Source organism: Aquarana catesbeiana, linkage group LG11, assembly GCF_042186555.1.
Source record: "Aquarana catesbeiana isolate 2022-GZ linkage group LG11, ASM4218655v1, whole genome shotgun sequence".
In the NCBI taxonomy this organism is placed as follows: Eukaryota; Metazoa; Chordata; class Amphibia; order Anura; family Ranidae; genus Aquarana; species Aquarana catesbeiana.
The window spans coordinates 60915312-60942588 of record NC_133334.1 but is presented as its reverse complement, the minus strand read 5'-3'; the positions used below and the strand labels follow the sequence as shown (position 1 = coordinate 60942588).

At 40.8% G+C, this 27277-nt stretch overlaps 1 protein-coding gene across 3 annotated transcripts in view; it reads right to left on the bottom strand.

Annotated features, from left to right (window-relative positions):
• CCDC73 (coiled-coil domain containing 73) overlaps positions 1 to 27277 on the bottom strand; it is a 112718-nt gene that overhangs the window by 21341 nt on the left and 64100 nt on the right. For all 3 annotated transcript variants that reach the window (XM_073604479.1, XM_073604480.1, XM_073604481.1), the window contains 4 exons: positions 12874 to 12945; positions 8979 to 9050; positions 1248 to 1283; positions 683 to 757 (listed from right to left, as the gene is read on the bottom strand). In XM_073604479.1, the coding sequence (XP_073460580.1) occupies positions 683 to 757; positions 1248 to 1283; positions 8979 to 9050; positions 12874 to 12945 (255 nt within the window). The remainder of the gene's footprint in view (positions 1 to 682; positions 758 to 1247; positions 1284 to 8978; positions 9051 to 12873; positions 12946 to 27277) is intronic.

The window sequence follows — 27277 nt, the reverse complement described above, 5'->3', positions numbered from 1 at the left end:
AATCAATACATCTGTCCGTAAGGGAGTCTTTTTTACCATTTTTTTTTGGCTAAACACCTACTTTCACTGAGACCAATAACTTGTGATTTTACTTAGCCCCACTGACTGACCCATGATACTAACAAGCAATATGGGTGCATCAGAATAGTGTGGATCGTGCATCTCTCCATTTTGGAACAATGTGAGTACTATCTGTGTTTCACGGAAACACACTGGTCCCTTTAGGAATCATATGCTGGTTATTTGTTTACAGGTGGCTTGGGGGATTCTTAAAAGGTATTATAGGGGATGCTTTTTATCTAGGGGAGGGAGGGGTCTGTGGACTGTATTTACCCATTTTCTCCCAAGTTTTGTGAGACAGCTATACATTTACAAAGGTTTTCTATTCCTATTGATGTAGGGAAGTATAGAACATTAGGGAATTTCCATAATTCCTTTTTGGCCTATATACAGGGGATAAGTGGGATTTTTGGCTTGTTGTGATGTTTTGTAGTTTGCATTTTTTAAGCAATAAATCAAATTATAGGTAACTCTTTAAGGTGTGTATATATCTCTTTATTTTTTATTTTATTCTTGATTGGGGGTTCTTTATAAAAGACCCTAATGTGTGAAGGAATATGGACACAGAAAGCACCTGTGCATAGAAGCCTTAAATGGACCATATAATAAAATGTGAACTCACCTGCAGTACTTTTATGTCTTCTCTTAAACCTAGATTTTCTCTTTCCTTTGTTTCTGCAGTTAACTGAAACCTTCCCTTAAAAGAATAGAATGGAAACAGACTTATGTATACAGCAATTACAAGACCAGATATGTATATCTGATATCAGATATACTACTTCAGGAGAAGGTTCATGACAGTTTTCTACTCATCCATTTGAAATATCAAAAGCTTGTCCTAACTGAATCACATTAAAAAGTGTTTTCCTATTATTCACACAACTAGGAAATAAATATATTTTTCTTTTCTAAAGCATTTCTGTAAAACTTTTAAATTGAATTTGAAGAATGTGTGAAATCTTGGGTAAAAACATTGACTCTTTGTGTCAAATTTCTTGCTATACAAATAACTTTTGCTAAAATCTTTGCAAATATATATTGCTGGCTGTGTTTATGTGTCAATCAATTCAAGAAGTGATCACTTGAAATCTAAGAACAATAAAGCTTTTTTACAATGGTATCATGTCGATCACAGATCTCTCAAGGGGACTTGTTCCTCATTTTAGGATAGTATCGGTTATTCATACCTTTTCCAGTTCCACTGCACACATTTTTGCATTAAACTGTTTAGAAGAAAAAAATAAAATTTCAGTAAATACAGTACAAACAGCTATTTGAGCAAACAAATGTAAAATGCAATAGGTGCATTCTTATGGCGAGTGCTGTGAATAATTTTGGAAATACAAGCATGTATTAAGCAGCCCATACACTGAGCAAAGTTCTTTCCTGCAATCACGGCTGGGAGAAGACAGTGATAGTATAGCCGCTAGCGATATTGGTATGCAAAATCCTGCAGGCTGGTGGTACCAATATTGATCGATCAACTTGATACATTCAACCTGCCTATACTTGGTTCAAATCTCAGGCAGTTCCTGCTGAACTGGCCAAGGCTCGAGCAGTCTATGGCCGGCCTAGTCTCTATAGTAAATTGTATTTAATCAAATGACATGTAATTTAAATTATATATGATATTTAAATGTAATAAACAATGTTAAAAAAGTAATCTAAAAACAGACTAAAATAACACAAAACAGCGCTAATGTTGAGCAAACTATAATATACATGTGGCCAACTACACATGCAAAAAGGTCCTTTTTTGAGAAAAGTGATGAAAAGTTCAGAGTGCAGTTCATAAAGTGTTCATCAGGTGATCATGAAAAATAATCTCAACGTGCACCTTCCACCGATCACTCCAGATTCCACCCCGTGCGAACACACTCCCCTCAGGGGGTTACACTCACCAGAGCTAGATAGTAATTAAGCATCCAAAAAGGAAAACAATTCACGCCACCAGCTGCTATTAACACCACTCCAGAGGGATCTCAGATGCTCAGGGCTCACAATAAATCTCTAGGGCTTAATAACATGTGTCAGTATTCCTTAAATTTTGCAGAACGTTTGTGATCCCCCGGCACAACACGGCTAATGTATAAAATCTTCAATCCAGAGATTTCCCTCCAGTACCGTTTTCTGCCACTAAAGGTCCTCAGTCTGATAGTCAACCCACTTCCTCTGAATCCAGCTCATCCTGGAACATCTTGAAGAGAAGCGTTGTATACAGCCTGGGCCTAGGATCCAAGGTATTTAACCATATATATTCCTTCAGCTCCTCGTAACGCCTCCCACTGATAGAACCGCGAATGATTCATATCCTCATAGCAAAGAGCGGCTTGAGATGGTCAGAACATAGAATGGCTGTGCGTACCGCGAGCAGCTCCCCGCACAGCTGGAGGAAACAAAGCCTAATAGATTCCCGATGGGCGGCTCACGTCCTCCATACTCCGGGCTTTACAAGCAATTATTTCCAATGTCTGATGTCTTGATAGACAGTGGAAGACATCAGAAGACATCAGACAGTGGAAATAATTGCTTGTAAAGCCCGGAGTATGGAGGACGTGAGCCGCCTATCGGGATTTAGTTTAGATTACTTTTTTAACACTGTTTATTACATTTATGTAGCAATTATTTAAACGGCTGCTTTTCCTGCCTTAGGGCTATACACCTGTTTGCTCATTGGCATATTGGGTGTTATTCATATATTTATTTTTTTGTTTCTGTATTCAAAACAGTATCTTGTCCTGGCGCTGAGTGGTGTATCTGCAGGCCTGGTTTAAACACCTATTTATATTTCTTTTATATATGATATTTAGGTAGAAATTAACTGCTGTTTAAGGCTTTGAAAATATGAAGCCTGATAAAAGATAAGTCCCAAAAGCTTGAATCTTTAATAACTTACTTTAGCCAACAAAAGGTATCATTTAACAACTCACCTACAAACTTTCTGCATTAAACAATGGCTAACACAGTACAAGACTCTATTTAAAAATTAACGATAGTCTGTTTACGGTTTTTCCAATATACATGATCACCTAATTTAAAATAATGTTATCAATGGGTGTTACTGTTTTAAAAACTTTTGCATATATATTTTTACATGTGGGCACTGTTCTCCTCTCTCTGCAAGCTTATGAGTCAAGTATGATGTAAGGAAAATTTTAAAAAAAGGCAAAGGTCTCATTCACTCGCATGTACTATAGCGTACGCTCATACGAGGGCCAGGTTTGCCCACACAGGCATTTCATGCATCTCTGAGCAGACAGCCCCATTTATTTCAATTGGAATGCAGCAGCTGCACAGATGCAGCCATTGCTCCCAGTTTGACAGTCGTGCAAGTGCGAATGCATTGCCCCGAATGCAGACAGTGTACGTTCAGGGTCATGCATGCGCACCCAGATGGCTGGGAGCAGTTGCTGTGTCCATGCAGAGGCTGCATCCAAATGAATTGGACTGCCTACATGGGAATGCATGGAACACTTGTGCATCCCTAAGTAGGTAAACACAGCCCTCGCATGGGCTATAGAACGCTCGTGTGAACATGGTTTAACTGAACTTTTTTCAACAGGTATTAATGTAATTTTTAACTCTACAGTGTACAACCAGGTGGGAGCACTGAAGGTGTTGGAAAAGAGCTAAGGGGAAATACAAGTGGAGTCTACCTATCTCCTTTATTCATACAGCACAGTCACAATGGCTTTGAAGATCTGTTGCAGTTCACTTCATGCGCACTTCTGAATGGACTCTTTATGAGAACTTGACGCTTTTAATTATTACCACTGGGCACTTTTGCTTGATTCTATGTATGGTTTTTGATACACATTGTATAGATAACAAATAATACACACAAGTGGTATTCATTTAATCAGTGTTTATTGGCATTTCACAATCCAGTACAAGCAATTTGCACATAGGGAAAGCACAGCTCTTTTTTTATAATATCAGTAATTATTTAGGATGCTTTTTAAATTATTATATAATGTTCTGAAGCTTCTTTCAATTTTCATAGTAAGGGTGGTTTCTTGTAGGGTCCTGTGGAGCCTGGCTGGAGCTACCAGTTCTGCACACCCAGAATACCTGCTAATGTACCCATCATGCAGCCTGAGATTAAATGGACATGCCTCAAGCAAAACATTGACAGCAGATTGAAAGAGCCATGCATGCCTAGTGACACCATGAAGTATGGAACGTGTACGCCTGAGGAAGGGGAAACAGGTTACTGTGCACAGGGCCAGATTAAGAGCATCATGGGCCTGGAGCTGAGGATTTTGGTGGGCCTTTTTATGGAAATGAATAAAATAAAAACACAAACAGGTATCCAGTGCCCACATATACCACCTTCAGGGCTATGCAAGCTCACCCTATATAGACAATATAAGTATATGTGTTTTCCTCCATGCACAAAGTGTGACTAAAAATCAAATATAAATTATTGTGCTGCTACTTAAAAAACACATTATACATACAGTTGTGCTCATAAGATTACATACTCTGGCAGAATTTATGATTTCTTGACCATTTTTCAGAGAATATGAATGATAACACAAAAACGTTTCCTTTCACTCATGGTTAGTGTTTTGCTGAAGCCATTTATTATCAATCAACTGTGTTTACTCTTTTTAAATCATAATCACAACAGAAACTACACAAATGACCCTGATCAAAAGTTTACATACCCCAGTTCTTAATACCGTGTATTGCCCCCTTTAACTTCAATGACAGCTTGAAGTCTTTTGTGGTATTTGTGGATGAGGCTCTTCATCTTCTCAGTTGGTAAAGCTGCCCATTCCTCTTGGCAAAAAGCCTCCAGTTCCTGTAAATTCTTGGACTGTCTTGCATGAACTGCATGTTTGAGATCTCCCCAGAGTGGCTCAATGATATTGAGGTCAGAAGACTGAGATGGCCACTCCAGAACCTTCACTTTACTCTGCTGTAGCCAATGACAGGTCGACATGGCCTTGTGTTTTGGATCATTGTCATGTTGGAATGTCCAAGTACGTCCCATGGCTGATGAATGCAAATGTTCCTCCAGTATTTTTTGATAACATACTGCATTCGTCTTGCCATCAATTTTAACCAAGTTTCCTGTGCCTTTGTAGCTCCCACATCCCCAAAACATCAGTGATCCACCTCTGTTTCACAGTAGGAATGGTGTACCTTTCATCATAGGCCTTGTTGACTCCTCTCCAAATGTAGCGTTTATGGTTGTGGCCAAAAAGCTAAATTTTGGTCTCATCACTCCAAATGCCTTTGTGCCAGAAGGTTTGAGGCTTAGCTCTGTGGTGTTTGGCGTATTGTAAGCGGGATACTTTGTGGCATTTGTGTAGTAATGGCTTTCTTCTGGCGACTTGACCATGCAGCCCATCTTTCTTCAAGTGCCTCCCTATTGTACATCTTAAAATAGCCACACCACATGTTTTCAGAGAGTCCTGTATATTACCTGAAGTTATTTGTGGGTTTTTCTTTGCATCCCGAACAATTTTCCTGGCAGTTGTGGCTGAAATTTTAGTTGGTCTACCTGACTATGGTTTGGTTTCAACAGAACCCCTCATTTTCCACTTCTTGATTAGAGTTTGAACACTGCTGATTGGCATTCTCAATCAGTGCAGCACTGGATGAAAGATGCAAGGGTCTGTCAGGAGTCCAGAAACTCATTGACCTTTTATACACACATACTAATTACAAGCAAACAGATCATAGGTGAGGATGGTTACCTTTAATAGCCATTTAAACCCCTTTGTGTCAACTTGTGTGCATGTTATCAGGCCAAAATCACCAGGGTATGTAAACTTTTGATCAGTGTCATTTGGGTAGTTTCTCTTGTCATTATGATTTAAAAAAACAGTAAACACAGTTGATTGATAATAAATGGCTTCAGCCAAACACTAACCATGAGTGAAAGAAATGTTTTTGTGTTATTCATATTCTCTGAAAAGTGGCCAAGAAATCATAAATTCTGCCAGGGAATGTAAACTTATGAGCACAACTGTATAAGGTGAAATAATTTTGAAAACAGATTTTAAATAATAAATAGTTAGCATATATCTATTTTTTACAATCTTTTTTCACTTTTTGTTGCGCTACTGTGGAATATTGAGTTAATTATTTCACCTTATATGAATACTGTATAGAGAATATACAGTGCCCATCACTGTACATCACAGTGTGACTTTGAACACATACAGTATATGTAGATGATATATTACGCCAGCCATACACATCCAATATGGACTATAGTGTGTACCCACATTTATACCAATTGCTCACGGTGTTTATTCAGGAAGGGGCTGGTAAATGTGGCATGACATGTTTACCAGCCCCCCGCTCTCCATCTCCTGGTAGCTGCCTGAATCCCGCCCAGTAGCAGCTATAGGGGAGGAGGGGAAGCCGGCCAGCAGCTGCAGGGCGGTGGGCGGTGAGCGCGGGTTGGTGCTGCAGTGGGGAACCCAATACAGGAGGTGCTGAAGCACCATGGGAGGGAAGAGTATACTTAAACAGATTTGGATTTCCTGGCCCAAAGTTTCCGTGCAGTAGCTAAGGCCAGCCGGAGGGAAGCTAGCCAGCAGCGCTGCAGGGAGGTGGCATGGGGCATTGGTGAGGGGGTCAGTGTGGGGGTCAGAGCAGTGGGGGGATCGATTATTGGAGTTAAATCCCCCATAAGTCCCCTGCAGCACTCCAAGTTGGCGGTAAGGGTGAGGAGCAAACAGCTGCAAAGAAGTCACAGGACATCGGTGGTGGGAGAAAGGGGGAGCATAAGCAAGGAGGGGGGGCATCTGGAAGCACAGATGGAGCAGCAGCTCCTCCATGTGTGTGTTGTGTATTAGTAGATCACAGTAAGCCCCCTCAGGGCCTGTGTGCTGCACACATGGATGATACGCCACTGACTATGCCCCCTATACACATTCTATATGGACTGTACACTGTGCCCACATGACATGCAGACTCCATGCAATAGAGGTCACACACAGTCTATGCCCACAGCTTCTCATATACAAACATACAGCCCATGTGGAAAGGTGCCAGGTACAGACCTCCTATGCCCACACTCCCAGCAGATGGCTGTCTGATTGGCTGCACTGCATACTAATTCCATTGAGAACAGCCTTGCCAGGGGGCCGAAGTGATGAATATACAGTTAGGTCCATATATATTTGGCACAATTTTCATACTTTTGGCTCTGTATGCCACCAGAATAAAATTAAAACGAAACAATCTAAATGAATTTGAAGTGCAGACTTTCATCTTTAATTCAAGGTGTTGAACATAAATATCAAGTACAAATTTTAGGAACTGCAACCATTTTTATACACAGTCCCTCCCCATTTTCAGGGGCTCAAATGTAATTGGACAAATGAATATAATCATAAACAAAATGTTAATTTTTAATATTTTGTTGAGAATCCTTTACTGGCAATGACTACCTGAAATCTGGAATCCATGGACATTACCAAAAACTGGGTTTCCTCCTTTCTGATGCTTTTCCAGGCTCTAACTGCAGCTGCCTTCAGTTGTTCTTTGTGGCTCTTTCTGCCTTAAGTTTTGCATTCAGCAAGTGAAATGCATGCTCAATTGGGTTGAGATCAGGTGATTGACTAGGCCATTGCAGAATATTCCACTTTTCCTTCAAAAGCTCCTGGGTTGCTTTTGCAGTGTGTTTTGGATCATTGTCCATCTGTGCTGTGAAGCGCCATCCAATCAACTTTGCTGCATTTGGCTAAATCTGGGCTGACAGTATATCTCTAAACACTGCAGAATTCATCTGGCTGCGTCTGTGTTCTGTCGCATCATCAATAAACATCATGCCATCACACTGCCTCCAACATGTTTTACAGATGACGTTGCATGCTTTGGATCATGAGTGGTTCCAAGCCTCCTCCACACTTTTTTTCTTCCCGTCATTCTGGTACAGATTAATCTTAGTTTCATCAGTCCAAATAATGCTTTTCCAGAACTGGTCTGGCTTTTTTAAATGTTTTTTAGCAAAGTCTAATCTGGCTTTTCTATTCTTCAGGCTTATGAAGGGTTTGCACCTTGTGGTGAACCCTCTGTATTTGCTCTCGTGAAGTCTTCTCTTGATTGTAGACTTTGACAATGATACGCCCACCCTCCTGGAGAGTGTCCTTCACTTGTCTGGATGTTGTGAATGGGTTTTTCTTTACCATAGAGAGGATACTGCAATCATTCACCACTGTTGTCTTCTGTAGACGTCCAGGCCTTTTTATGTTGCTGAGCTCACCAGTGCATTCTTCTTTCCACAGAATGTACCAAACTATTGATTTGGCCACTCCTAATGTTGCTGCTATCTCTCTGATGGATTTATTTTGTTTTTGAAGCCTTACAATGGCCTGTTTCACTTGCATGGACAGCTGCTTTGAACGCATGATGTAGGTTCACAGCAATAGATTCCAAATGCAAATACCACACTTAGAATCAACTCCAGACCTTTTACCTGCTTAATTGATGAAGAAATAATGAAGGAGTACCCTGGACATGAAACGGCTTTTGATTGAATTGTCCAATTACTTTTGGTTCCTTGAAAAGGGTATACTTAAGAGCTGCAATTCCTAAACCCTTCCTCCGAGTTGGATGTGCAAACCCTCAAATTAAACCTGAGAGTGTGCACTTTCAGCCCATATCCATTATATAACTATAGCTTGAATTGGTAAATACCTGAAAAAAATAGAATTGTGCTTGTGTCCAAATATATATGGACCTAACTGTAGAGGAGTTATTGATATAATAATAAAACATTTAGTACTACTTTGGGCAGGGAAGCCAATAACTTCTGGAAGAAAAAAACAATTGCTATTATGGAAATTAGTGATTAAAGCTCAGTACATTGTATCTTTAATCCATTCAGGAAATGTTTATAAAAATGTTACCATAAATGAAAGTTAATACCTAAAATGGTAATCATACAGTACCTGTTTCTTTAACACAGATAAAGCATCCTTGTGCCTTTTTTCAATGATTTCTTCCTGATTTGATAATGATTCCTAATCAAAGATGCAATACATTTTCTGTAATAGCAGTAAAATAACAAAACAGTGGACACTCAAATAACAAATATATTCCAAAAAAGGCACTAACATAGGACTAGCACATATTGGAAAAAAATTACTAAGTAATTGGCTCCTGTCTAAATTGGCACTAGTATGTGTATGTACAGTCATGGCCAAAAATATTGGCACCCTGCATTTCTGTCAGATAATGCACCACTTCCCCAGAAAATTGCTGCAATTACAAATTTAGGCATCCTCATGTTTATTTATTTTGTTTGTGTTGGTATGGCACCTAAAAAAGTGGAGAAACAAAAAGCCAAATCTGACACATTCCACGCAAAACTCCAAAAATGGACTGGACAAAATTATTGGCACCCACAATTTATTATTTGTTAGCACACCCCTTGGAAAAAAAAAACTGAAATCAATAGCTTCATATAACCATCAATGAGTTTCTTACACCTCTCTACTGGAATTTTGGACCACTCTTCTTTCGCCAACTGCCCCAGGTCTCTCAGATTGGAAGGGTTCCTTTTCCCAACTGCTGTTTTGAGATCTCTCTACAGCCGCTCTATGGGATTTAGGTCTGGACTAATTGCTGCCCAGTGCCCAGTTCAGTACTCTCCAGCACTTGGTCTTAAACTATTTCTGGGTGCTTTTTGATGTGTGCTTTGGATCATTGTCCTGCTGTAAGACCCAACTTTGACACTGGGTCCTATTTTGCATCCCAGAATTCTATGGCAGTCTTCAGATTTCATAAAGCCATGCACACAGTCAAGGCATCCAGTACCTGAAGCAGCAAAGCAACCCCAAAACATCAGTGAACCTCCACCATGTTTGACTGTAGGGACTGTATTATTTTCTTCAAATGCCTAATTTCTTTTTCTGAAAACAGTAGAATGATGGGCTTTATCAAAAAGCTGATGTTGTTTCGTCTGTCCACAGCACATTCTCCCAAAGGGATTTTGGCTTTCTTTAGATAGGTTGGAGTTTGCCAAAACTTGACTTTATGTTTCTGTGTCAGCAGTGGGGTCCTCCTGGGTCTCTTGCCACAGCGTCCCTTTTCATTCAGAGGGCGATGTATAGTGCGAGCTGACACAGTTGTACCCTGTGCCTGAAGGTCAGCTGGAATTTGTCTGAAACTTGATCGAGGTTCTTTATCCATCATTTGAACAATCCTTCGCTGCAATCTTTTATTCATTTTTCTCTTTTGTTCACATCCAGGGAGATTAGCTACAGTGCCATGGGCTGCGCACAGTGGACACAGGAACATTAAGATCTCTGAAGATGGACTTGTAACCTTGAGATTGTCCATGCTTTTTCACAATTTTTGTTCTCAAATCCCCAGACAATTCTTTTCTGCTCTTTCTCTTCTCCGTATGGCACACAATGACACACAACAGAAAGGCTGAGTCAATTTTTCACCATTTTAACTGGTTGCCAGTGTGATTTTTATATTGTCAGCACCTGTTAATTGATACAGGTGAGTTTAATTACAAACTACAGGAGCATCACAAACTTGGAATGCAATTATTTCTTACAATTTTGAGAAGGTGCCAATAATTTTGTCCAGTCCATTATTGGGGTTTTATGTTGAATGTGTGAGATTTGGCTTTTTGTTTCTTCACTTTTTTGTGTCACACAATACAAACAAAAGAAACACGAGAATGCCTAAACATTTGTAATTGCAACAATTTCCTGACAAAGTGGTGCTTTATCTGACAGAAATGCAGGGCTGCATTTGGCCATGACTGTATGTATAAGATTCAGGGACCGTAGATTGTAAGCTTCTTGAGCGTAGGGATTGTTGTGAATCTACAATTTATATATATTAAATTGACAGTGAAAATTTACAGCGTTATACAAGTACAAGTAATAAATAATAAAAAAACAAAATATAGTGTACTGCTTCTGTGTGTCTTCCTTTGAAGTATGGGTAAAATTCAGCAATAATTTTTTATGACTGCCTGCTAAACATTTATGTTGTTATGATGCAGGGTGACATTATTTGTTAGTTTCAACATTACATCCTGCTAATGAAAAACTCCTTTTACGGCTTTTTTTATTTGTATAAACTACTACCATTCACTACTAATACAATTCTATAAACTACTGAATCTCTGCCATACAGCAGTCTGATTCTTTACGAGTGTGCCAGCAGACAGCTGGAATTACTGAACAGCAAAATGTAGAAGTATTGATATTCTTCTTGTCAAAAATGGGATAAAGATGTGCTTGTTTGACGTTATTGTTGTGAGAATCAAACTACTATGTAGCAAACCTTTGTCAGTTTTTGACATTTACTTTTTGAACTTGGTAGATTAGTTCAAGTAATTACATGATAGCTTGCTTTCTACAATTACTTAGGGGTACAAAAAATCAGTTGCTGCGAATTGTCAGCCTTACAGTTAGGGTAGATTTAGACGTGCTTCTAAATCTCCCTTGCCTCTGAAGCCCGATCTACATTTGCATTGAGCTCCAGAGGCTACTGATAGGCGGTGAGGAAGTGATGCAATGCCTCCTCACCGCCTGTTTTAACCCCATTCTTGCTGATAAACATACCACAACCGCACGTATTGCATGCGGTTGCGGGGCATTTGTGGCGTTCCCCCATTTACGTGCATGTGAAGCGTTTGGCAGACTTGCCGCCTGCTGATTGCTACAAGTCAGGTTAACTTTGCCGTGGGCAAAAAGCAAAGCATCACGGCGGCAGCTTAAGGGGGGGCAGCAAAAACATTGCTCAGCCACACATTTATGTTGCCCTCCAACTGCATGTCTAAATGATGCCTTAGTGTACACAATAATTTTCATTCATTCACATTTCTTTGTAAAGAATGTTAAAACGAAAGCAAAAAATGGTCACAAACTGACTTCAGAGTGTATGTACAGCCAAAACTTTTTTTTTAACTTTGGTTAGAGTGGGGTAGGATTAGAACAACTGTCAGGTTTTTATTGTAAAGCGCTGCGTAAACTGATGGCGCTATATAAATCCTGAATAATAATAATAATAATATTGTTGTCTGCAGAGATTCATCCTCACTGCTAATCGTAGTGACCACTGCCTCCATATGTGGTGAGCATGTGACTCACACCCCTTCTCAAATTTGAAAATGCTGTCAGCTGGAGATTGGCCACTAATGTCACATGGGGGCAGGAAAGGAGTCCTTATGCCACGTACACACGATCGGAATTTCGGCCCGCAAAAGACCGATGAGAGTTTTTTGTCGGAAAATGCGACCGTGTGTATGCTCCATCGGACTTTTGCTGGCCGAATTCCAGCCAGCAAAAGATTGAGAGCATGTTCTTAATTTTTCGGTCGGGAAAAGTTCCTATCCGAAAATGCGATCGTCTGTGGCAATTCCGACGCGCAAAATTCCTACGCATGCTCGTAAACAATTCGAGGCAGGCTCGGAAGCATTGAACTTCATTTTCTCGGCTCGTCGTAGTGTTGTACATCACTGCGTTCTTGATGGTCGTAAGTTCAGCGAACTTTTGCGTGACCGTGTGTATGCAAGGCAAACTTGAGCGGAATCCTGTCGGAAAAGCCGTCATATCCTTTTCCGACGAGAATTCCGATAGTGTGTATGCGGCATTAGCCCTGTATAAGCTCCAAACAGTTGGTTTAGAGCTCAACAAGGGCTTTCTTTCTCCAGTCCTAGCTTCTAAACAGAGTAGCTCAGGAGTAAAGAACATTTTGTATACAGTATGAGCTTCTGGGGAAATCAAGGGGATAAATTACCCTTTTACTTTTCCCTGAGGCATAGGAAGGGGTCATCATAAACACATTATGCTAGAAGTATAATTTTTTTCTACATACATTTTTCCATGAAAGTTCCTGTTTTTCCATAATAAGTTTGCTAATTTGCTCTTCATACTGAAGTTTTGCAAGCTGAAAAACAGAAAAAAAAAAAAGACTAACACAACCAAAGTCAAAAATCCTAGCTATCCCTGGAAGACCATAACTTGAACTGTTTAAAATGAAATCCATACCATTTTATGTGTACTGTATATATTATAGGTGTACATGCATGTGTATAAGTGTACATGTAAATAATTTTCTTAATGCTTGCAGCACACAGAAGTGCAATGTCAACAATATAATATGCAATTGCCTACTTACCCAAGAATTAGCTCATTAAACAAAAACCATCACTACTAGGTGTGGGGAAGGAAAAATAATATATACAGTATAACTAAACCAAGCCACTGCCAATTCCCTTTAACCACTTCAATACCAGGCACTTAGACACCTTCCTGCCCAGGCCAATTTTCAGCTTTCAGCGCTGTTGCAATTTGAATGACAATTGCGCGGTCATACAACACTGTACCCAAACACATTTTTTATCATTTTGTTCCCACAAATAGAGCTTTCTTTTGGTGGTATTTGATCACCTCTGCGGTTTTTATTTTTTGCGCAACAAATAAAAAAAAAACGAAAATTTTGAAAAAAAAAACAAGTTTTTCTTTGTTTCTGTTAAAATTTTTTGTAAATAAGTACGTTTTCTTCTTCAATGATGGGCACTGATATGGCGGCACTGATGGGCACTGATACGGCGGCACTGATGGGCACCGATAAGGTGGCACCAATGAGGTGGCACTGACGGGCACTAATAGGCGGCACTGGTATGTGGCACTGATGGGTTACTCATAGGTGGCACCGATGGGCACTCATAGGCGGCACTGATGGGCACTCGTAGGTGGCATTGATTGGTACTTATGGGTGGCAATGATGGATACTTATGGGTGGCACTGATGGGCACTGACAGGTGGGCACTGATGGGCACTGACAGGTGGCACTGAAAAAACTGATTGGTGGCATTGCTTGGCAGACATGAAACATGTTGGTGCCAATCAGTGCCCATTTGTGGGCACTGATTGGCACAGATTGGGCACATGTGGATGGCCATGGGGTACATACCTGTCCATCCACATGTTGCCCCTTCCCTGGTGGTCTTAGTGGCGATCCCTGGTGGTCCAGTGTGGTGATCTGAGGGGGGCTGCACTGATAAACAATCAGCGCAGACCCCCCCTGTCAGGAGAACCGCCGATCGGCTCTCCTCTACTCACGTCTGTCAGACGCGAGTGAGGAAAAGCCGATCAACGGCTCTTCCTATTGACATCGTGATCAGCCGTGATTGGACACGGCTGATCACGTGGTAAAGAGCCTCCGCCGAAGGCTCTTTACCAAGATCGGTGTAGCGGTGTGTCAGGCTGACACACAGCTCCACCAATCGCCGCAATGCGCACCCCCATGGGCGCGCGGCGGCATGTTATCCTGCTGGACGTCATATGACGCCCAGTCAGGATAACTGAACCACTTCCCGGACGTCAATCCGCTATAGGCCGGGCGGGAAGTGGTTAAAAATGTATCTGCACTGTATTACATTGTATGCTAAATATACTGTACATTACTAGCAAATCAACAGAGGAAATAACAAACCACCTGAAACAGTGTATGTACAATATGCAGCACTCTATATAGAGGTCACCTGTATATACAAACACACACACAGGGTGGGGTATAGGGGTGAGCTTTTAGCAATAATGGTATTTCAACATCAGTGGTGCCATTAACCACATGACCCCTGGAAGATTTACCCCCCTTCATGACCAGACCATTTTTTGCCATACGGGACTGCATTGCTTTAACTGACAATTGCGCGGCTATGCAATGCTGTAACCAAATAAAATTTATGTCAGTTTTTCCCACTAATAGAGCTTTCTTTTGCTGGTATTTGATCACCACTACATTTTTTTTTTTTTTTTTTTTTACTGTAAACAAAAAAAAGACAGACAATTGTGAAAAAAAACCAAAACAATATTTTTAGTTTCTGCTATAAAACATATGCAATAAAATATGCTGGCACTAAATAACACTTTGTGGGAACCAGTGACACCAATACAGTGATCAGTGCTAAAAATATACACTGTCACTGTGCTAATGACACTGGCTGGGAAAAAGTTAAACATCATGGGCAATAAAAGGGTTAACTGTGTGCCTAGCCAGTGTTTTGGTGTACACAGTGTGCTGTGTTTACTAAGGGAAGTGATGGATTTTATGCAGGGACACAAAACTATCACTTCCCCCTGTCAGAACAGAGCTCTGCTTTGTTTACATAGGCAAAGCTCTGTTCTGTGTCTCTGCCCGATGATTGGTGGGTGCCAGCAGACATTCAATGGCCGGTACCCGCAGATCAGCTTCTGCTGCCAGTAACCACAGCAGAAGAGGTGCGCCCCCTAGGTGGAAGTGCAGAATCACGTATATATACATGTGACTCTGCACAGGAGGGCCACCCTATAGCAGTACATCTGCTATAGGGCGGTCCTTAAAGAGGAGTTACAGTCACCTGTAGAAAAAATAAATGCAAAAAACTGTAGCTGCTGACTTTTAAAAAACAGCCACTCACCTGTCCCACGATCCAGCGATGTGCTTACCCGAGTCGGTCTCACTCGCTGTCTTTGGCCCCCAGCATCTTCACTATGGGCACTCAGCTGTGACAGCTTGCAGATTCACAGCCGGTTGCCCACTGCACATGCACGAGTCGCGCTGGGCATCGTGAATGGTGGATGCAGAAGACTGCAGGGGGGGAGGGAGGAGAACGGAAGTGGAAAGCGGGTATCTGTCAAAAATCAATCAGGTACCTGCTCCCCCCCCCCCTCCCGCTCCTCAAAAAAGCCAATTGTTCAAGAGGAGCAGGGAATAAGTCCTTAATGCGGAACTTCCCTTTTGGTAGAGCTCCGCTTTAAGTGCTTAAATTGTATGACAAGCGGAACAATAAACTTATCTTATTTGCTCCGTTTTTGTTCTGTCAAAAATACCATTAAAAGAATTTTGCTATATCTGTTTTATAAGTGCGAAAATAAATACCTATTGATCATGTCAAAAATTTAGAGCTGTCCTGTGCACACTTCCTGTGCTTTCTCAAAGAGTCTCCCAAGTTCTTATCTTGGATTACTGAAAAATAAGTCCCTATGTTGAGGATACTGAGAGGGCTTCAGTAGCTTAACAAAAGATATCTAGGCTGGGCTGACACCATTCAGTCCACAAACATGTAGCGTTCTATCAGCAAGTAAGAGGAAATCAAAGTCTGAGGGCTATTCTGGCAAATCAATATGTCCTTTTTTTATACTTGGAACATTTTTGGGATAAAACGTGAGGAAATCTGCATTTATAGCAAAGATGTACTGCAGTTTTTTTTTATTATTCTCTTTACACTTTATTATTCTCATCTCAGGTCAGAGAATATTTGTGGGTTTCACTTTTAGCTAACCACTTGTAGTTGTTCGATTTCCTAAACTATAATGTATATTTATATATTTTTTTATAAGTCATGGCAAAGGGTTTGTTTGTACAGTATTTTCTGCAATTTGACATGGCATAATTTATTAAGTTTCAAACTAAAACATTTTGGGAGTAAACGATAAACTGTATCCCCTAAGTCATTTTCATTTTTCCTCATGACCAAACACTATTTGAAAATGTGCAAATGAGTTTCAGGCAATTACAAAAATCACAAACAACATATGAAAAAAAATTTAAATCATTAAAGTCGGATAATTTCCCATCACTAATGTGCAAAAATGACATTAGAAAGAGTCTTTCTTTACTCCTACATGATTTGATAAAATTGAAATTGTTTTGCTTGTCTTAAAAACAGCTTGTGGGTGTAAGTTTTACAAAATGTAAAAATATTATTCAATTCTGATATTTAGTTATAGCTACAAAAAGGCAAATAAAAAAAATGACCAACCTTCCCCAAAATGTATGCTATCCAAATAAATGTATACTTATTTTAGAACAAACAGATTTGAAATGTTTGAAGGGCAAAGTGACATTTTAAATTTCTAGATTAAAATGATTGTAAAGGATATTAAAAAAAAAAAAAAACAAAGACACAACAAACATGTCTATACTTACCTGCTCTGTGCAATAGATTTACACAGAGCGGCCACGAACCCCCTATTCTCGGGGTCCCCCACTGGGGCTGCTGGCTCCTCTTCCAAGTCCGGTGCCCCTATGTGGAGACGCTTCCCATGGGGGCATTTGTGCATGATTGCTCCCGAGCCCCGCTGCTGCGTCCATTGACACAGACAGCAGGACTCGGCCCCCCTGCTCCCTCGTCAATGGATTGGATTGACAGCACTAGGAGCCAATTACATTAGCAAAGCCAGCGAGACCAGGATGTGAGGGGAGAGAAGAGATGCAGACATGCACAGCACTGGATCGAATGGGGGCTTAGGCAAGTATTAAGGGGGTGAGGGGCAAAATAAATTTTTACACATGCATTTAAGAGGAACTTCAGTCTGCTCACATAATTTGTAATAAAAACATCTTTTCCATTCTGAAGCTTCTCTTCAACCACTTTGCATATTATTTTATATATACTGTGATTCTGTACTTACCAAATATGCTGCAGAAATCTCCCTCCACTGAGTCTGGCTGCAACCATTTTACCTGTGGGCAGCTGAAGCTGCTGCCTGTTCACTTCCTGGATTTACACAGAAACATACCCCCAGCTCTGCAGCCCTGCAGCTCTCATTGGCCCTTATATGACTCATCCCCCTCCCTTCCTGTCAAACTCTAACGAGAGTTATGCCGCGTACACACGGTCGGACTTTTCGTCTACAAAAGTCCAACGGACGCTGACGGACTAAAGCTGGCTGGTAATCCGATCGTGTGTGGGCTTCTCCGGACTTTCAACGTACTTTTTTAGCCTCAAATCCGACGTACTTTAGATTTGGAACATGCTTCAAATCTTTACGTCGTAACTACGACGGACCCAGAAATCCGCTCGTCTGTGTGCTAGTCCGACGGACAAAAACCCACGCTAGGGCAGCTATTGGCTACTGGCTATGAACTTCCTTATTTTAGTCTGGTGTACGTCATCACGTACCAATCCGTCAGACTTTTGTGTGATCGTATGTAGGCAAGTCCGTTCGTTAGAAAGTCTGCCACAAGTCCGCCGCAAGTCTCCTGAAAGTCCGCCGGAAGTATGTCGGACAGGCTGTCGGACTTTTGTAGCTGAAAAGTCCGACCGTGTGTACGCGGCATTAGAGAGAGAACTGTGCATGATGTCATAAACCTAGGCTAATGATCAGACAAGAAACAAGAAGTGGGCTTTATAAGGTATTTACTGACAGAAAAAAAATTACTGGATTTTACTATCCAAAGTTAAAAAACAAGGGCAGAAGATTTAATAGATGGAAAGATGAAAAAATGACTGAAGGCCCACTTTAAGGTAAAACATGTTTAAGCTTTATAACCACTTTAATTCTAGATCACCTCAAGAGATGATTTCTGATTAGCAACTTTGGCATTATCAGTGCTTGCTGCCTTTCTTTACTGAATAAGCTTAAAAATATATTTCATCAAGGTAACCTCACATATGAATGCCCAGTTCACATTTATGTGCATGCAGTAATGTGTATTATTATTGTGCATTAAATTCACAGCAGCGTGCATTTTCTATGTGAACATATAAAAAGCTTAATTAACATTAAAGTATACCTAAACCAAAAACTTGTTTTTTCTTGGAATATCTTAGAAGGTTGGAATAGGAAATGGCTTTAAATATACAAAGCCCTGTGGACAGCTGAGACTAATGCCCCGTACACACGAGCGGAAATTCCGCCAGCAGAAGTTAAATCAAACTAAACCCATCGATTTGCTTCTCAAAACAGTTTTATGAAAGGCATGCCGTGAATGATAATGGTCACAGTTGCTTGTGCTCTCAACCCAACTGTTAAGCCTTCAAATGGTTGGTGCAATAACACGTGCAGCACCATGGCAACTGCAAATCAAGTGGATCCTAAGATGACAGTTTCCTTGGCTGTAAAGGATAGGAGGGTTTAGTTCTGCTTTAGGATTGTGAAAAAACAAAAATGTTGTTTTCTCCATATCAGTCACAAGCACCACATACCATGTATAGGTATGGTTGCCACCTGTCCGGGAATCGCCCGGATAGTCTGGGTTTTGAATCATGTGTTCGGGTTTCAGGTGGACTGAAACCCGGACACATTATTCAGACTGGGCTGTGGCTACCAAAGTAACCAAGATAGTCACACACAAATCTGTTGCCATCCGGGAGCTGCGGGCAGCTGTCTGGGGGCAGGTTTGGCATCACTTGGGGGGCAGGTGTCAGCCAGAGCAATTTGGCCACACCCACTGTTCAATGCAGCACGCTATGCACACCGCATTACTACTCTCCTTTTGGCACCCAATGGTGTCCCAGGTTGCTAAAGTGTTCAGGTTTTGATTGAAGAAAAGGTGGTAACCCTATGTGTAGGTGAGAAACCTATGTGACACATATACATCCACAATCCTGCTAGTCAGTGCCTCACAATATGTATAGACATTGATAGATCGTGCAGGGCCCTGCATATATTTTTAGATGGTTTTATTGATGTTCTTGAAGTAAAGATTGTAAAGAAAGATTTGCTAATCTTTGATTGCTGAGACACTTTTTCTATTATGTATGATGATTTGATTTGCTCCCTCTATAAGGTGTCTTATAGGAGACCAGTGTGCTTTCATTTTGTATGACACCTATGATGGTAACATTTCATACTAAATAATTGTTGGGGTATGTAGTGTACCGGCAAGTTTCTGGCCGGTTGCAGCCCACGTTGTGTGGCTTGTTATAATATGTATTGTATAAAACAAAATAAAAATAATTTAAAAAAAAATAATTGTTGGGGTCAGAGGCATAGCTTAAAGCTTTTGGGCCCTGATGCAAAAGTTGAACTGGCCCCTCCCCCCACTACCACCCGCAACTTCCATTGGGCGCCAATATACTTCCACCGTGCCAAGTGGCTAAATAATTATATCAGACCTTTATTTACATATTGAGAGGGTAATTCAAATGAATTGGGGAAGTAAGTAAAAATGTGGACAGTTCAATTTTTTGAATGCCCTGGAGCAGGGGTGTGCAATCTTAGAGAGGTGGAGATCTACATGAACAATGTGAAAGAGATCAAAGATCACTGGAGTTGGGCAAGAAGTCAGTGAGCGGTATGTAGTGACAGGGAAGTCAGTGGGCGCTATGTAGTGACAGGGAAGTCAGTGGGCGCTATGTAGTGACAGAAGTCAGTGAGCAGTATGTAGTGACAGGGAAGTCTTCCATGGCAATGACAAGGACCCCTCCTTCCCCCACCATCCTGGCAATGACATGTCCCACCAGCCCTGATGCTGCTCAAATTGCAAGCCCGCAGCGTGAGCCTGGAGCTGATGTGAGTGCCTGGCGGGCGCGATGACTGCCGGGCACCCGTAATCGCTCATGACAGAGCGAGAACCGGGAACTGTGTGTGTAAACACACAGATCCCGGTTCTTTCAGGGGAATAGAGACAGATCGTGTGTTCATACTAAGTATGAACACCGATCTCTCTCTCCTCCTAGACAGTCCCATCCCCCTTACAGTTAGAACACACCTAGGCAACACAGTTAACTCCTTGATCGCCCCCTAGTGTTAACCCCTTCCCTGTCAGTGACATTTATACAGTAATTAGTGCATTTTTATAGCACTGATCACTGTACAATTGTCAATGGTCCCAAAAATGTGTCAAAAGTGTACAATTTGTCCGTCGCAATATAAAATTGCAGATCGCCGCCATTACTAGTAAAAAAAATTAAATAAATAAAAATGGCATAAATCTATCCCCTATTTTGTAGACGCTATAATTTTTGCGCAAACCAATCAATATACGCTTATTGTGATTTTTTTTTTACCAAAAATAAGTAGAAGAATACATATCGGCCTAAACTGAGGAAAAAATGTTGTTGTGTTTTTTTTGATAAAAAATGTGGGATATTTATTATAGCAAAAAGTAAAAGATATTGTTTTTTTCAAAAATGTCGCTCTTCTTTTGTTTATAGCGCAAAAAATAAAAATCGCAGAGGTGATCAAATAGCACTAAAAGAAGGCTCTATTTGAGGGAAAAAAAAGGACGTCAATTTTGTTACCCTTTGAATAAATTCAGACCAGGTTTAAGAAACAATTCAAGAACTCTTCTTAAAAACGCTTCAGGAACATTACAACAATAAAGTGCATCTCAGTCCAATTCCTAGCTAACTTCTCTGTGACTGCCCAGGCGTACCTGTAGATGTGCGAGTCCATAACTGGTGAATCCCTTGGGGGGTGACAGATTAAAGTTACATCCTTCCAGGTGATATGGACCTTCCAGCTCCCATGCGGTCCCACACAAAAATCTCTCTAGCCCGGCCTTTCCGCAGTGTATATATATCTCAAAAGGGGAAGGATGACAGGACCCAAAAGGCCAGGTAAATCGGTGGCAAGAACTTAACTCTTGCCTAACCAGGGCAGACTAAATTTACTTCCTATTGTACAACATTCTGGTGGCTTTTCTAATGGCTGACATGTCTAAAACCATGGAGTTGCACATTATGCCATGAATTCTAAATCATTAATACAAATGGGCACCTGGAGATGCTTAGTGTTCACATGTAATATTGGTTTCAGAGCCACAAGTAAATCGTTGATACAAAGGAAATTACATAAACAAAGCACTAAGGCCGCTTTTACATGGCTGTAGATTAGGGATACAGCCATACAGAATAAAATATACTTGTTGTTGTGGTGCCCAAGAGCCACAGCTACAGCATATTTTTGCTTATTGACATGCATTACAGAAAAACGTGCATGGCTACATGTGCATAACCACTGGCACTCGTGTTTACATGCGCACAAGTGTGGGAATATTTTTATAACATAAAACTGTACATTTTATAAACTACAGTACGTCCATATGTATGCATGTGTCCATGATAGTGCCTGCGGTTACACGCATATAGCTGAGCAAGACATTTTCTGTAATGCATCTCAATGGGCAAAATGACTCCGCAGCTGTGGCTCCTGTGTGCCACAACAAGCGTGTTTTACTCTGCACATCACCTAATGTACTAATGTGTGTAAGAGCTCTAAAAGAGCTTATCAGACAAATTTTTATCCCCATCTCCCCCCACTTAAAAAGAAGCCTTTTAGCAAGAAAAGAAAAATCATAAACACCATACAAACTTTCCCTGCCAAGATAAAATAATGCCTAAGCTTCCAAACTCTGTTACATAAAGGCAGAAAAAGTCGTAATTCAGGAAACAAGACCTTTAAAATGTTCTATTTTATGACATGCCTTAGGACTACAAGCATTTAAGTGTTTTTCTATAAACACTATCATAAAACTAAAAGATGAGTAATTTGATGGTTTATTTACCAGTTCTAACCTTTACAAAGTGTCAAGCCTTCTTCAAAATGTTTGCTCCAGGCTGTAGTTTTACAAGCTGGACACAGACTTGTTCGGGCCTTTCTGCAATTGACCCAGAACTGATTTAGGAAGAGAATACATAAGACTAGTGTTCTTGATGTTTTTTAAGTTTTTTTTTCTAATGCATAGTCTGCCTCCTACAAAATAAGAAAAGTTTCCATGATGCTTAGTCAATTCCATCTTTCACTTTCTGACTTTTAAATTGTTTTCTCAAAAAAAAAAAAATCAGCTTCAGTAACTGTGTCCGAAGTACAAGAAAAAAGAAAAGCAGCATTTGACTACTTACTCCATTACTATCACATTGTAAATGTATATAAATATGCAAATGTACTATACTGTATATAGATATGCAAATAGGCAGAATACATTTCTATCAACCGTTAGATGCTGAATCTTTGGTTTGTGGCCTAATGTATGGTGACCTAATCCATTTGGAAGAAGAGCTGGTGCAATTTCACCTAGAAACTGGACCCCTGTGTTCTATGTAGTTTCTTATTAAGGTTATTGGGACAAATCAAGCAATATGGTGATGTTCCTTTTGGCTTATGCTTCTGAGGGATTTTGTATCTCTATTCTATCCTCTGTGATCCCATTTTGGGGAAACTATGAAACTGTGACAGAGATATAATATAAGACAAGCATTGTCAAAATTTGCTTGAAGAAGCAGATCCTCTTCTGTGAAACATGTCCAGTTTGCTGGCTGCCCAGGACTTACCTACCATATCTCAACCTACACAACATCTGCAAAATACGCCCCTTCCTAACCAATGACACCACAAAGCTTCTAATTCACTCCATGGTTATCTCTTGCCTCAAATACTGTAACTCCCTCCTCATTGGCTTACTTTTACATAGACTATCTCCCCTTCAGTCCATCATGAATGCTGCTGCCAGGCTCATCTACCTTACCAACCGTTCAGTGTCTGCTACTCCTCTTTGCCAATCCCTCCACTAGATTCTGCTCACCCAACAAATTCAATTCAAAATTCAACTTACAAAGCCATCCACAACTCGGCCTACATCCAACTACATCACTAACCTAGTCTCAAAATACCAACCAAATGGTTCTCTTCATTCCTCCCACAACCTCTTACTCTCTAGCTCCCTTGTCATCTCCTCCCATGTCCACCTCCAGAACTTCTCCTAAACCTCTCCCATCCCATGGGACTCCCTATCCCAATCTGTCTGACTATCTCTTACTTTGTCCACTTTTGGGGGCAATCCCTGAAAACCCATCTCTTCAGAGAAGCCTATCGTTACACACACTAAAATTCAGCTCTCCTGTTCTCCCATCTCTATAAAGCATGTAGTTCCATCAGTGCAGAGACACTGGAAAGAGAACTGAAAAAAAATACTACCCAGCACCACTGAAAGCTGGGCAGTGTAGAGGGGCACCACGCTACATCTGAGGTCTAATCTTTTGATTACTACATATGGTGGCGTGGTGGGACACATAGCTTCACTTTTATATTAAGGTGGAAGTAACACAATCATTCAACATAATGATTGATTCTATGAAAGGCTTGTATCTTCCAGAATTTTTTTTTTTCAGTCATTTAGATCTATAAAAACATACACTATATTGTCAAAAGTATTGGGGCGCCTGCCTTTACACGCATATGAACTTTAATGACATCCCAGTCTTAGTCCATAGGGTTCAATATTGAGTTGGCCCACCCATTACAGCTATAACAGCTTCAACTCTTGTGAGGAAGCTGTCCACAAGGTTTAGGAGTGTGTCTATGGGAATGTTTGACCATTCTTCCAGAAGCGCATTTGTGAGGTCAGGCACTGATGTTGGACGAGAAGGCCTGGCTCGCAGTCTCCGCTCTAATTCATCCCAAAGGTGTTCTATGGGGTTGAGGTCAGAACTCTGTGCAGGCCAGTCAGGTTCCTCCACCCCAAACTTGCTCATTCATATCTTTATGGACCTTGCTTTGTGCATTGGTCCAAATCATTTGGTGGAGGGGGGATTATGGTGTGGGTTTTTGTTTTTCAGGGGTTGGGCTTGGCCCTTTAGTTCCAGTGAAGGGAACTCTTAAGGTGTCAGCATACCAAGACATTTTGGACAATTTCATGCTCCCAACTTTGTGGGAACAGTTTGGGGATGGCCCCTTCCTGTTCCAACATAAATGCATGCCAGTGCACAAAGCAAGGTCCATAAAGACATGAATGAGCGAGTTTGGGGTGGAGGAACTTGACAGGCCTGCACAGAGTCCTGGCCTCAACACGATAGAACACCTTTGGGATGAATTAGAGTGGGGACTGCGAGCCAGGTCTTCTTGTCCAACATCAGTGCCTGACCTCACAAATGAGCTTCTGGAAGAATGGTCCAACATTCCCATAGACACACTCCTAAACCTTGTGGACAGCCTTCCCAGAAGAGTTGAAGCTGTTAGAGCTGCAAAGGGTGGGCCAACTCAATATTGAACTATATATTGAAGACTGGGATGCCATTAAAGTTCATGTGCGTGTAAAGGCAGGCGCCCCAATACTTTTGGTAATATAGTGTATGTCCACTAAAAAGGGATGCTCTGCCATGGCAGAACATCCAAATGAAATTGACCAAATCAATCTTTACTTTGTTGAGTTGAATTATCATTATTAAAGTAAAAGACTGCTTTACACAATTACATCTATAATCAAGCGTTTGTTTCAAAACCTATTTGTGTAAACAACAGAGGGCAGAAAAATATATTAACCACATTAAAAGAGATTTATGGCTTTTTTTTGTTTAAGAATTATACTTACCTAGGTGGATGCAGCATCGCTCTGATGCTGCATATGTCCCCTGGCGCCTCTAACACTGAGAACCGATCGATCGAATACTGCCGATTGCTCGATTCTCACAGGTCCCCAAGCAGAGAACTCTCTGCTCTGCACACCCCCCCCCCTCTTGCGCTCACTGGAGCGCTGGGCTGTAGAGGGGGATTATCTAGAGGCTCATGCCCTCAGCGGCTCTCTGAGAGGCTGAGTTGGCTGCTGGCCCAGGCATGTGGACGGATCATTGTTGCGATCTTGCCTGAGCCTGGACTGGCTCTGTGACATTAGCGGGCTTCAGCCCACTGTCTGCTGAAAATGGGTCACAGGAGTGCAGAATGAACGTCCATAAGATTGTGCTCTAATATAACCCCCCAAAACTTTCCGGATGTTCTGGCCAACATCAACAGAAAGTGTAATCTGAAAGGCAAGCACTAACCCAAATTAAATGACTTAAGCTTCCAGAGTACACACTTCGGCCCTATTCACACCTCAGCGTTTTGGAGCTTCAAGCTCCAAAACGCCGGGGGGGAAAAAAATCTATTATTCCCTATAAAGATGGTTCACATCTCCACTCAAGTCGCCTGAAGCTCAAAAAAGCTCAGGAGCTTTTTTTGTAGCTTGAATTGGGCAGATTTGAGCATTTTTGGCGCGTTTTTATCCACATAGATATGAATGTAAACGCGACATTAGCGTGTTTTTGTGCACATTCTCATGCGTTTTTGTGCGATTTTCTGCTCAAATTAGAAAAGTAAAAAATAAAATAGTAATAATATATGAATAAATAAATGTAAAATAAATACACAAATAGCTAAAAATCATCATGAATAAAATAAATCAATAATATGTAATAAAAAAAGAACAAATAATAATTAAACCCTAACAAATATTAAATTATTATTATTAATAATAATAATAATAAAATAACAATAAACACCCAAATCCGAACAAAATGTTTTGTAATTATTATTAATAATAATGTATTTATTTTGTGTTAGGTTAGGGTGTTTAGTTATTTATTATTATTTTTTTTTTGAAGGGGTAGGGGTTAAAGTTAAGGGTTAATTACTTATTTATTAGTTATTACCGTATTTATCAGTGTATAACATGCATAGGCATATAACACGCACCTTCATTTTAAGAGGGAAGTTTTAGGAAAAAAAACGTATTTTTTAAATGAACAACTTTGAATTAAAATAAGGGTCAGTGCCCATCAATGCAGCCTGATCAATGCCCCATCTCTCATTAATGCCCATCTGCAGCCTTAATGCAGCCTGATCAATGTCCATCTGCAGCCTCAATGCAAGAAAACAGAAAAGAGAGGGCGCACGGGCCTTGTGCATTATCCTTTAACAAGTTTATTTAACAGAACACGTAATAAAAACTACTCACAAAAGGTAGCTGAAAAATCACGCTTAAAATAGTCTTTGACTATCACAGTCTGTCCACTGATAGCAGTTTCCAAATCCTATGAAGAGGACGTACAAACCACTGCTGGCTGACGCGTTTCGAAGGTAGCACCTTCTTCTTCAGAGCCTCAGGCTGGAAGGCAGTCATATGACGGCCTCCTGTGATTGTGCCCGGCGCTGGGCGCAGGCAACGCACTCTGTGATCACAGTGTCCAGAGGACACTGCTGATCACAGATAGGGGTGAAGAGCCAATCAGCGGCTCTTTACCACGTGATCATCTGTGTCCAATCACAGCTGATCACTGATGTAATTAGAAGCCGGGTATCAGCACTCCTTTCCTCATACTGACATGCATGAGGAAAGGAGAAGAGAGCCGATAACCGGCTCCTCAAAAAGGGAAGTCTACACCGATAATCAGGGCACTGATTTCCTGATTATCAGTGCAGTCCAAACAGTGATCACCAGTGCTGTCAATCAGTGCCCATCAGTGCTGCCAATCATTGCCTCCTCGTCAGTGTCACCTATCAATGCTGCCTACCAGTGCCGCCTATCAGTGCCATCTATCAGTGCACGTCAATGCCCATCAGTGCTGCCTATCGGTGCCCATCAGTGAAGGAGAAAAATTACCAGCTTCCAAAATTTGTAACAAACTATGAAAATGTTTCTGTTTTTTTTAAAAAACTTTCGTCTTTATTTGTTTATTTAGCAAAAAATTAAAAAACCCTGTGGTGAATGAATACCACCATAAGAAAGCTCTATTTGTTTAAAAAAAAAA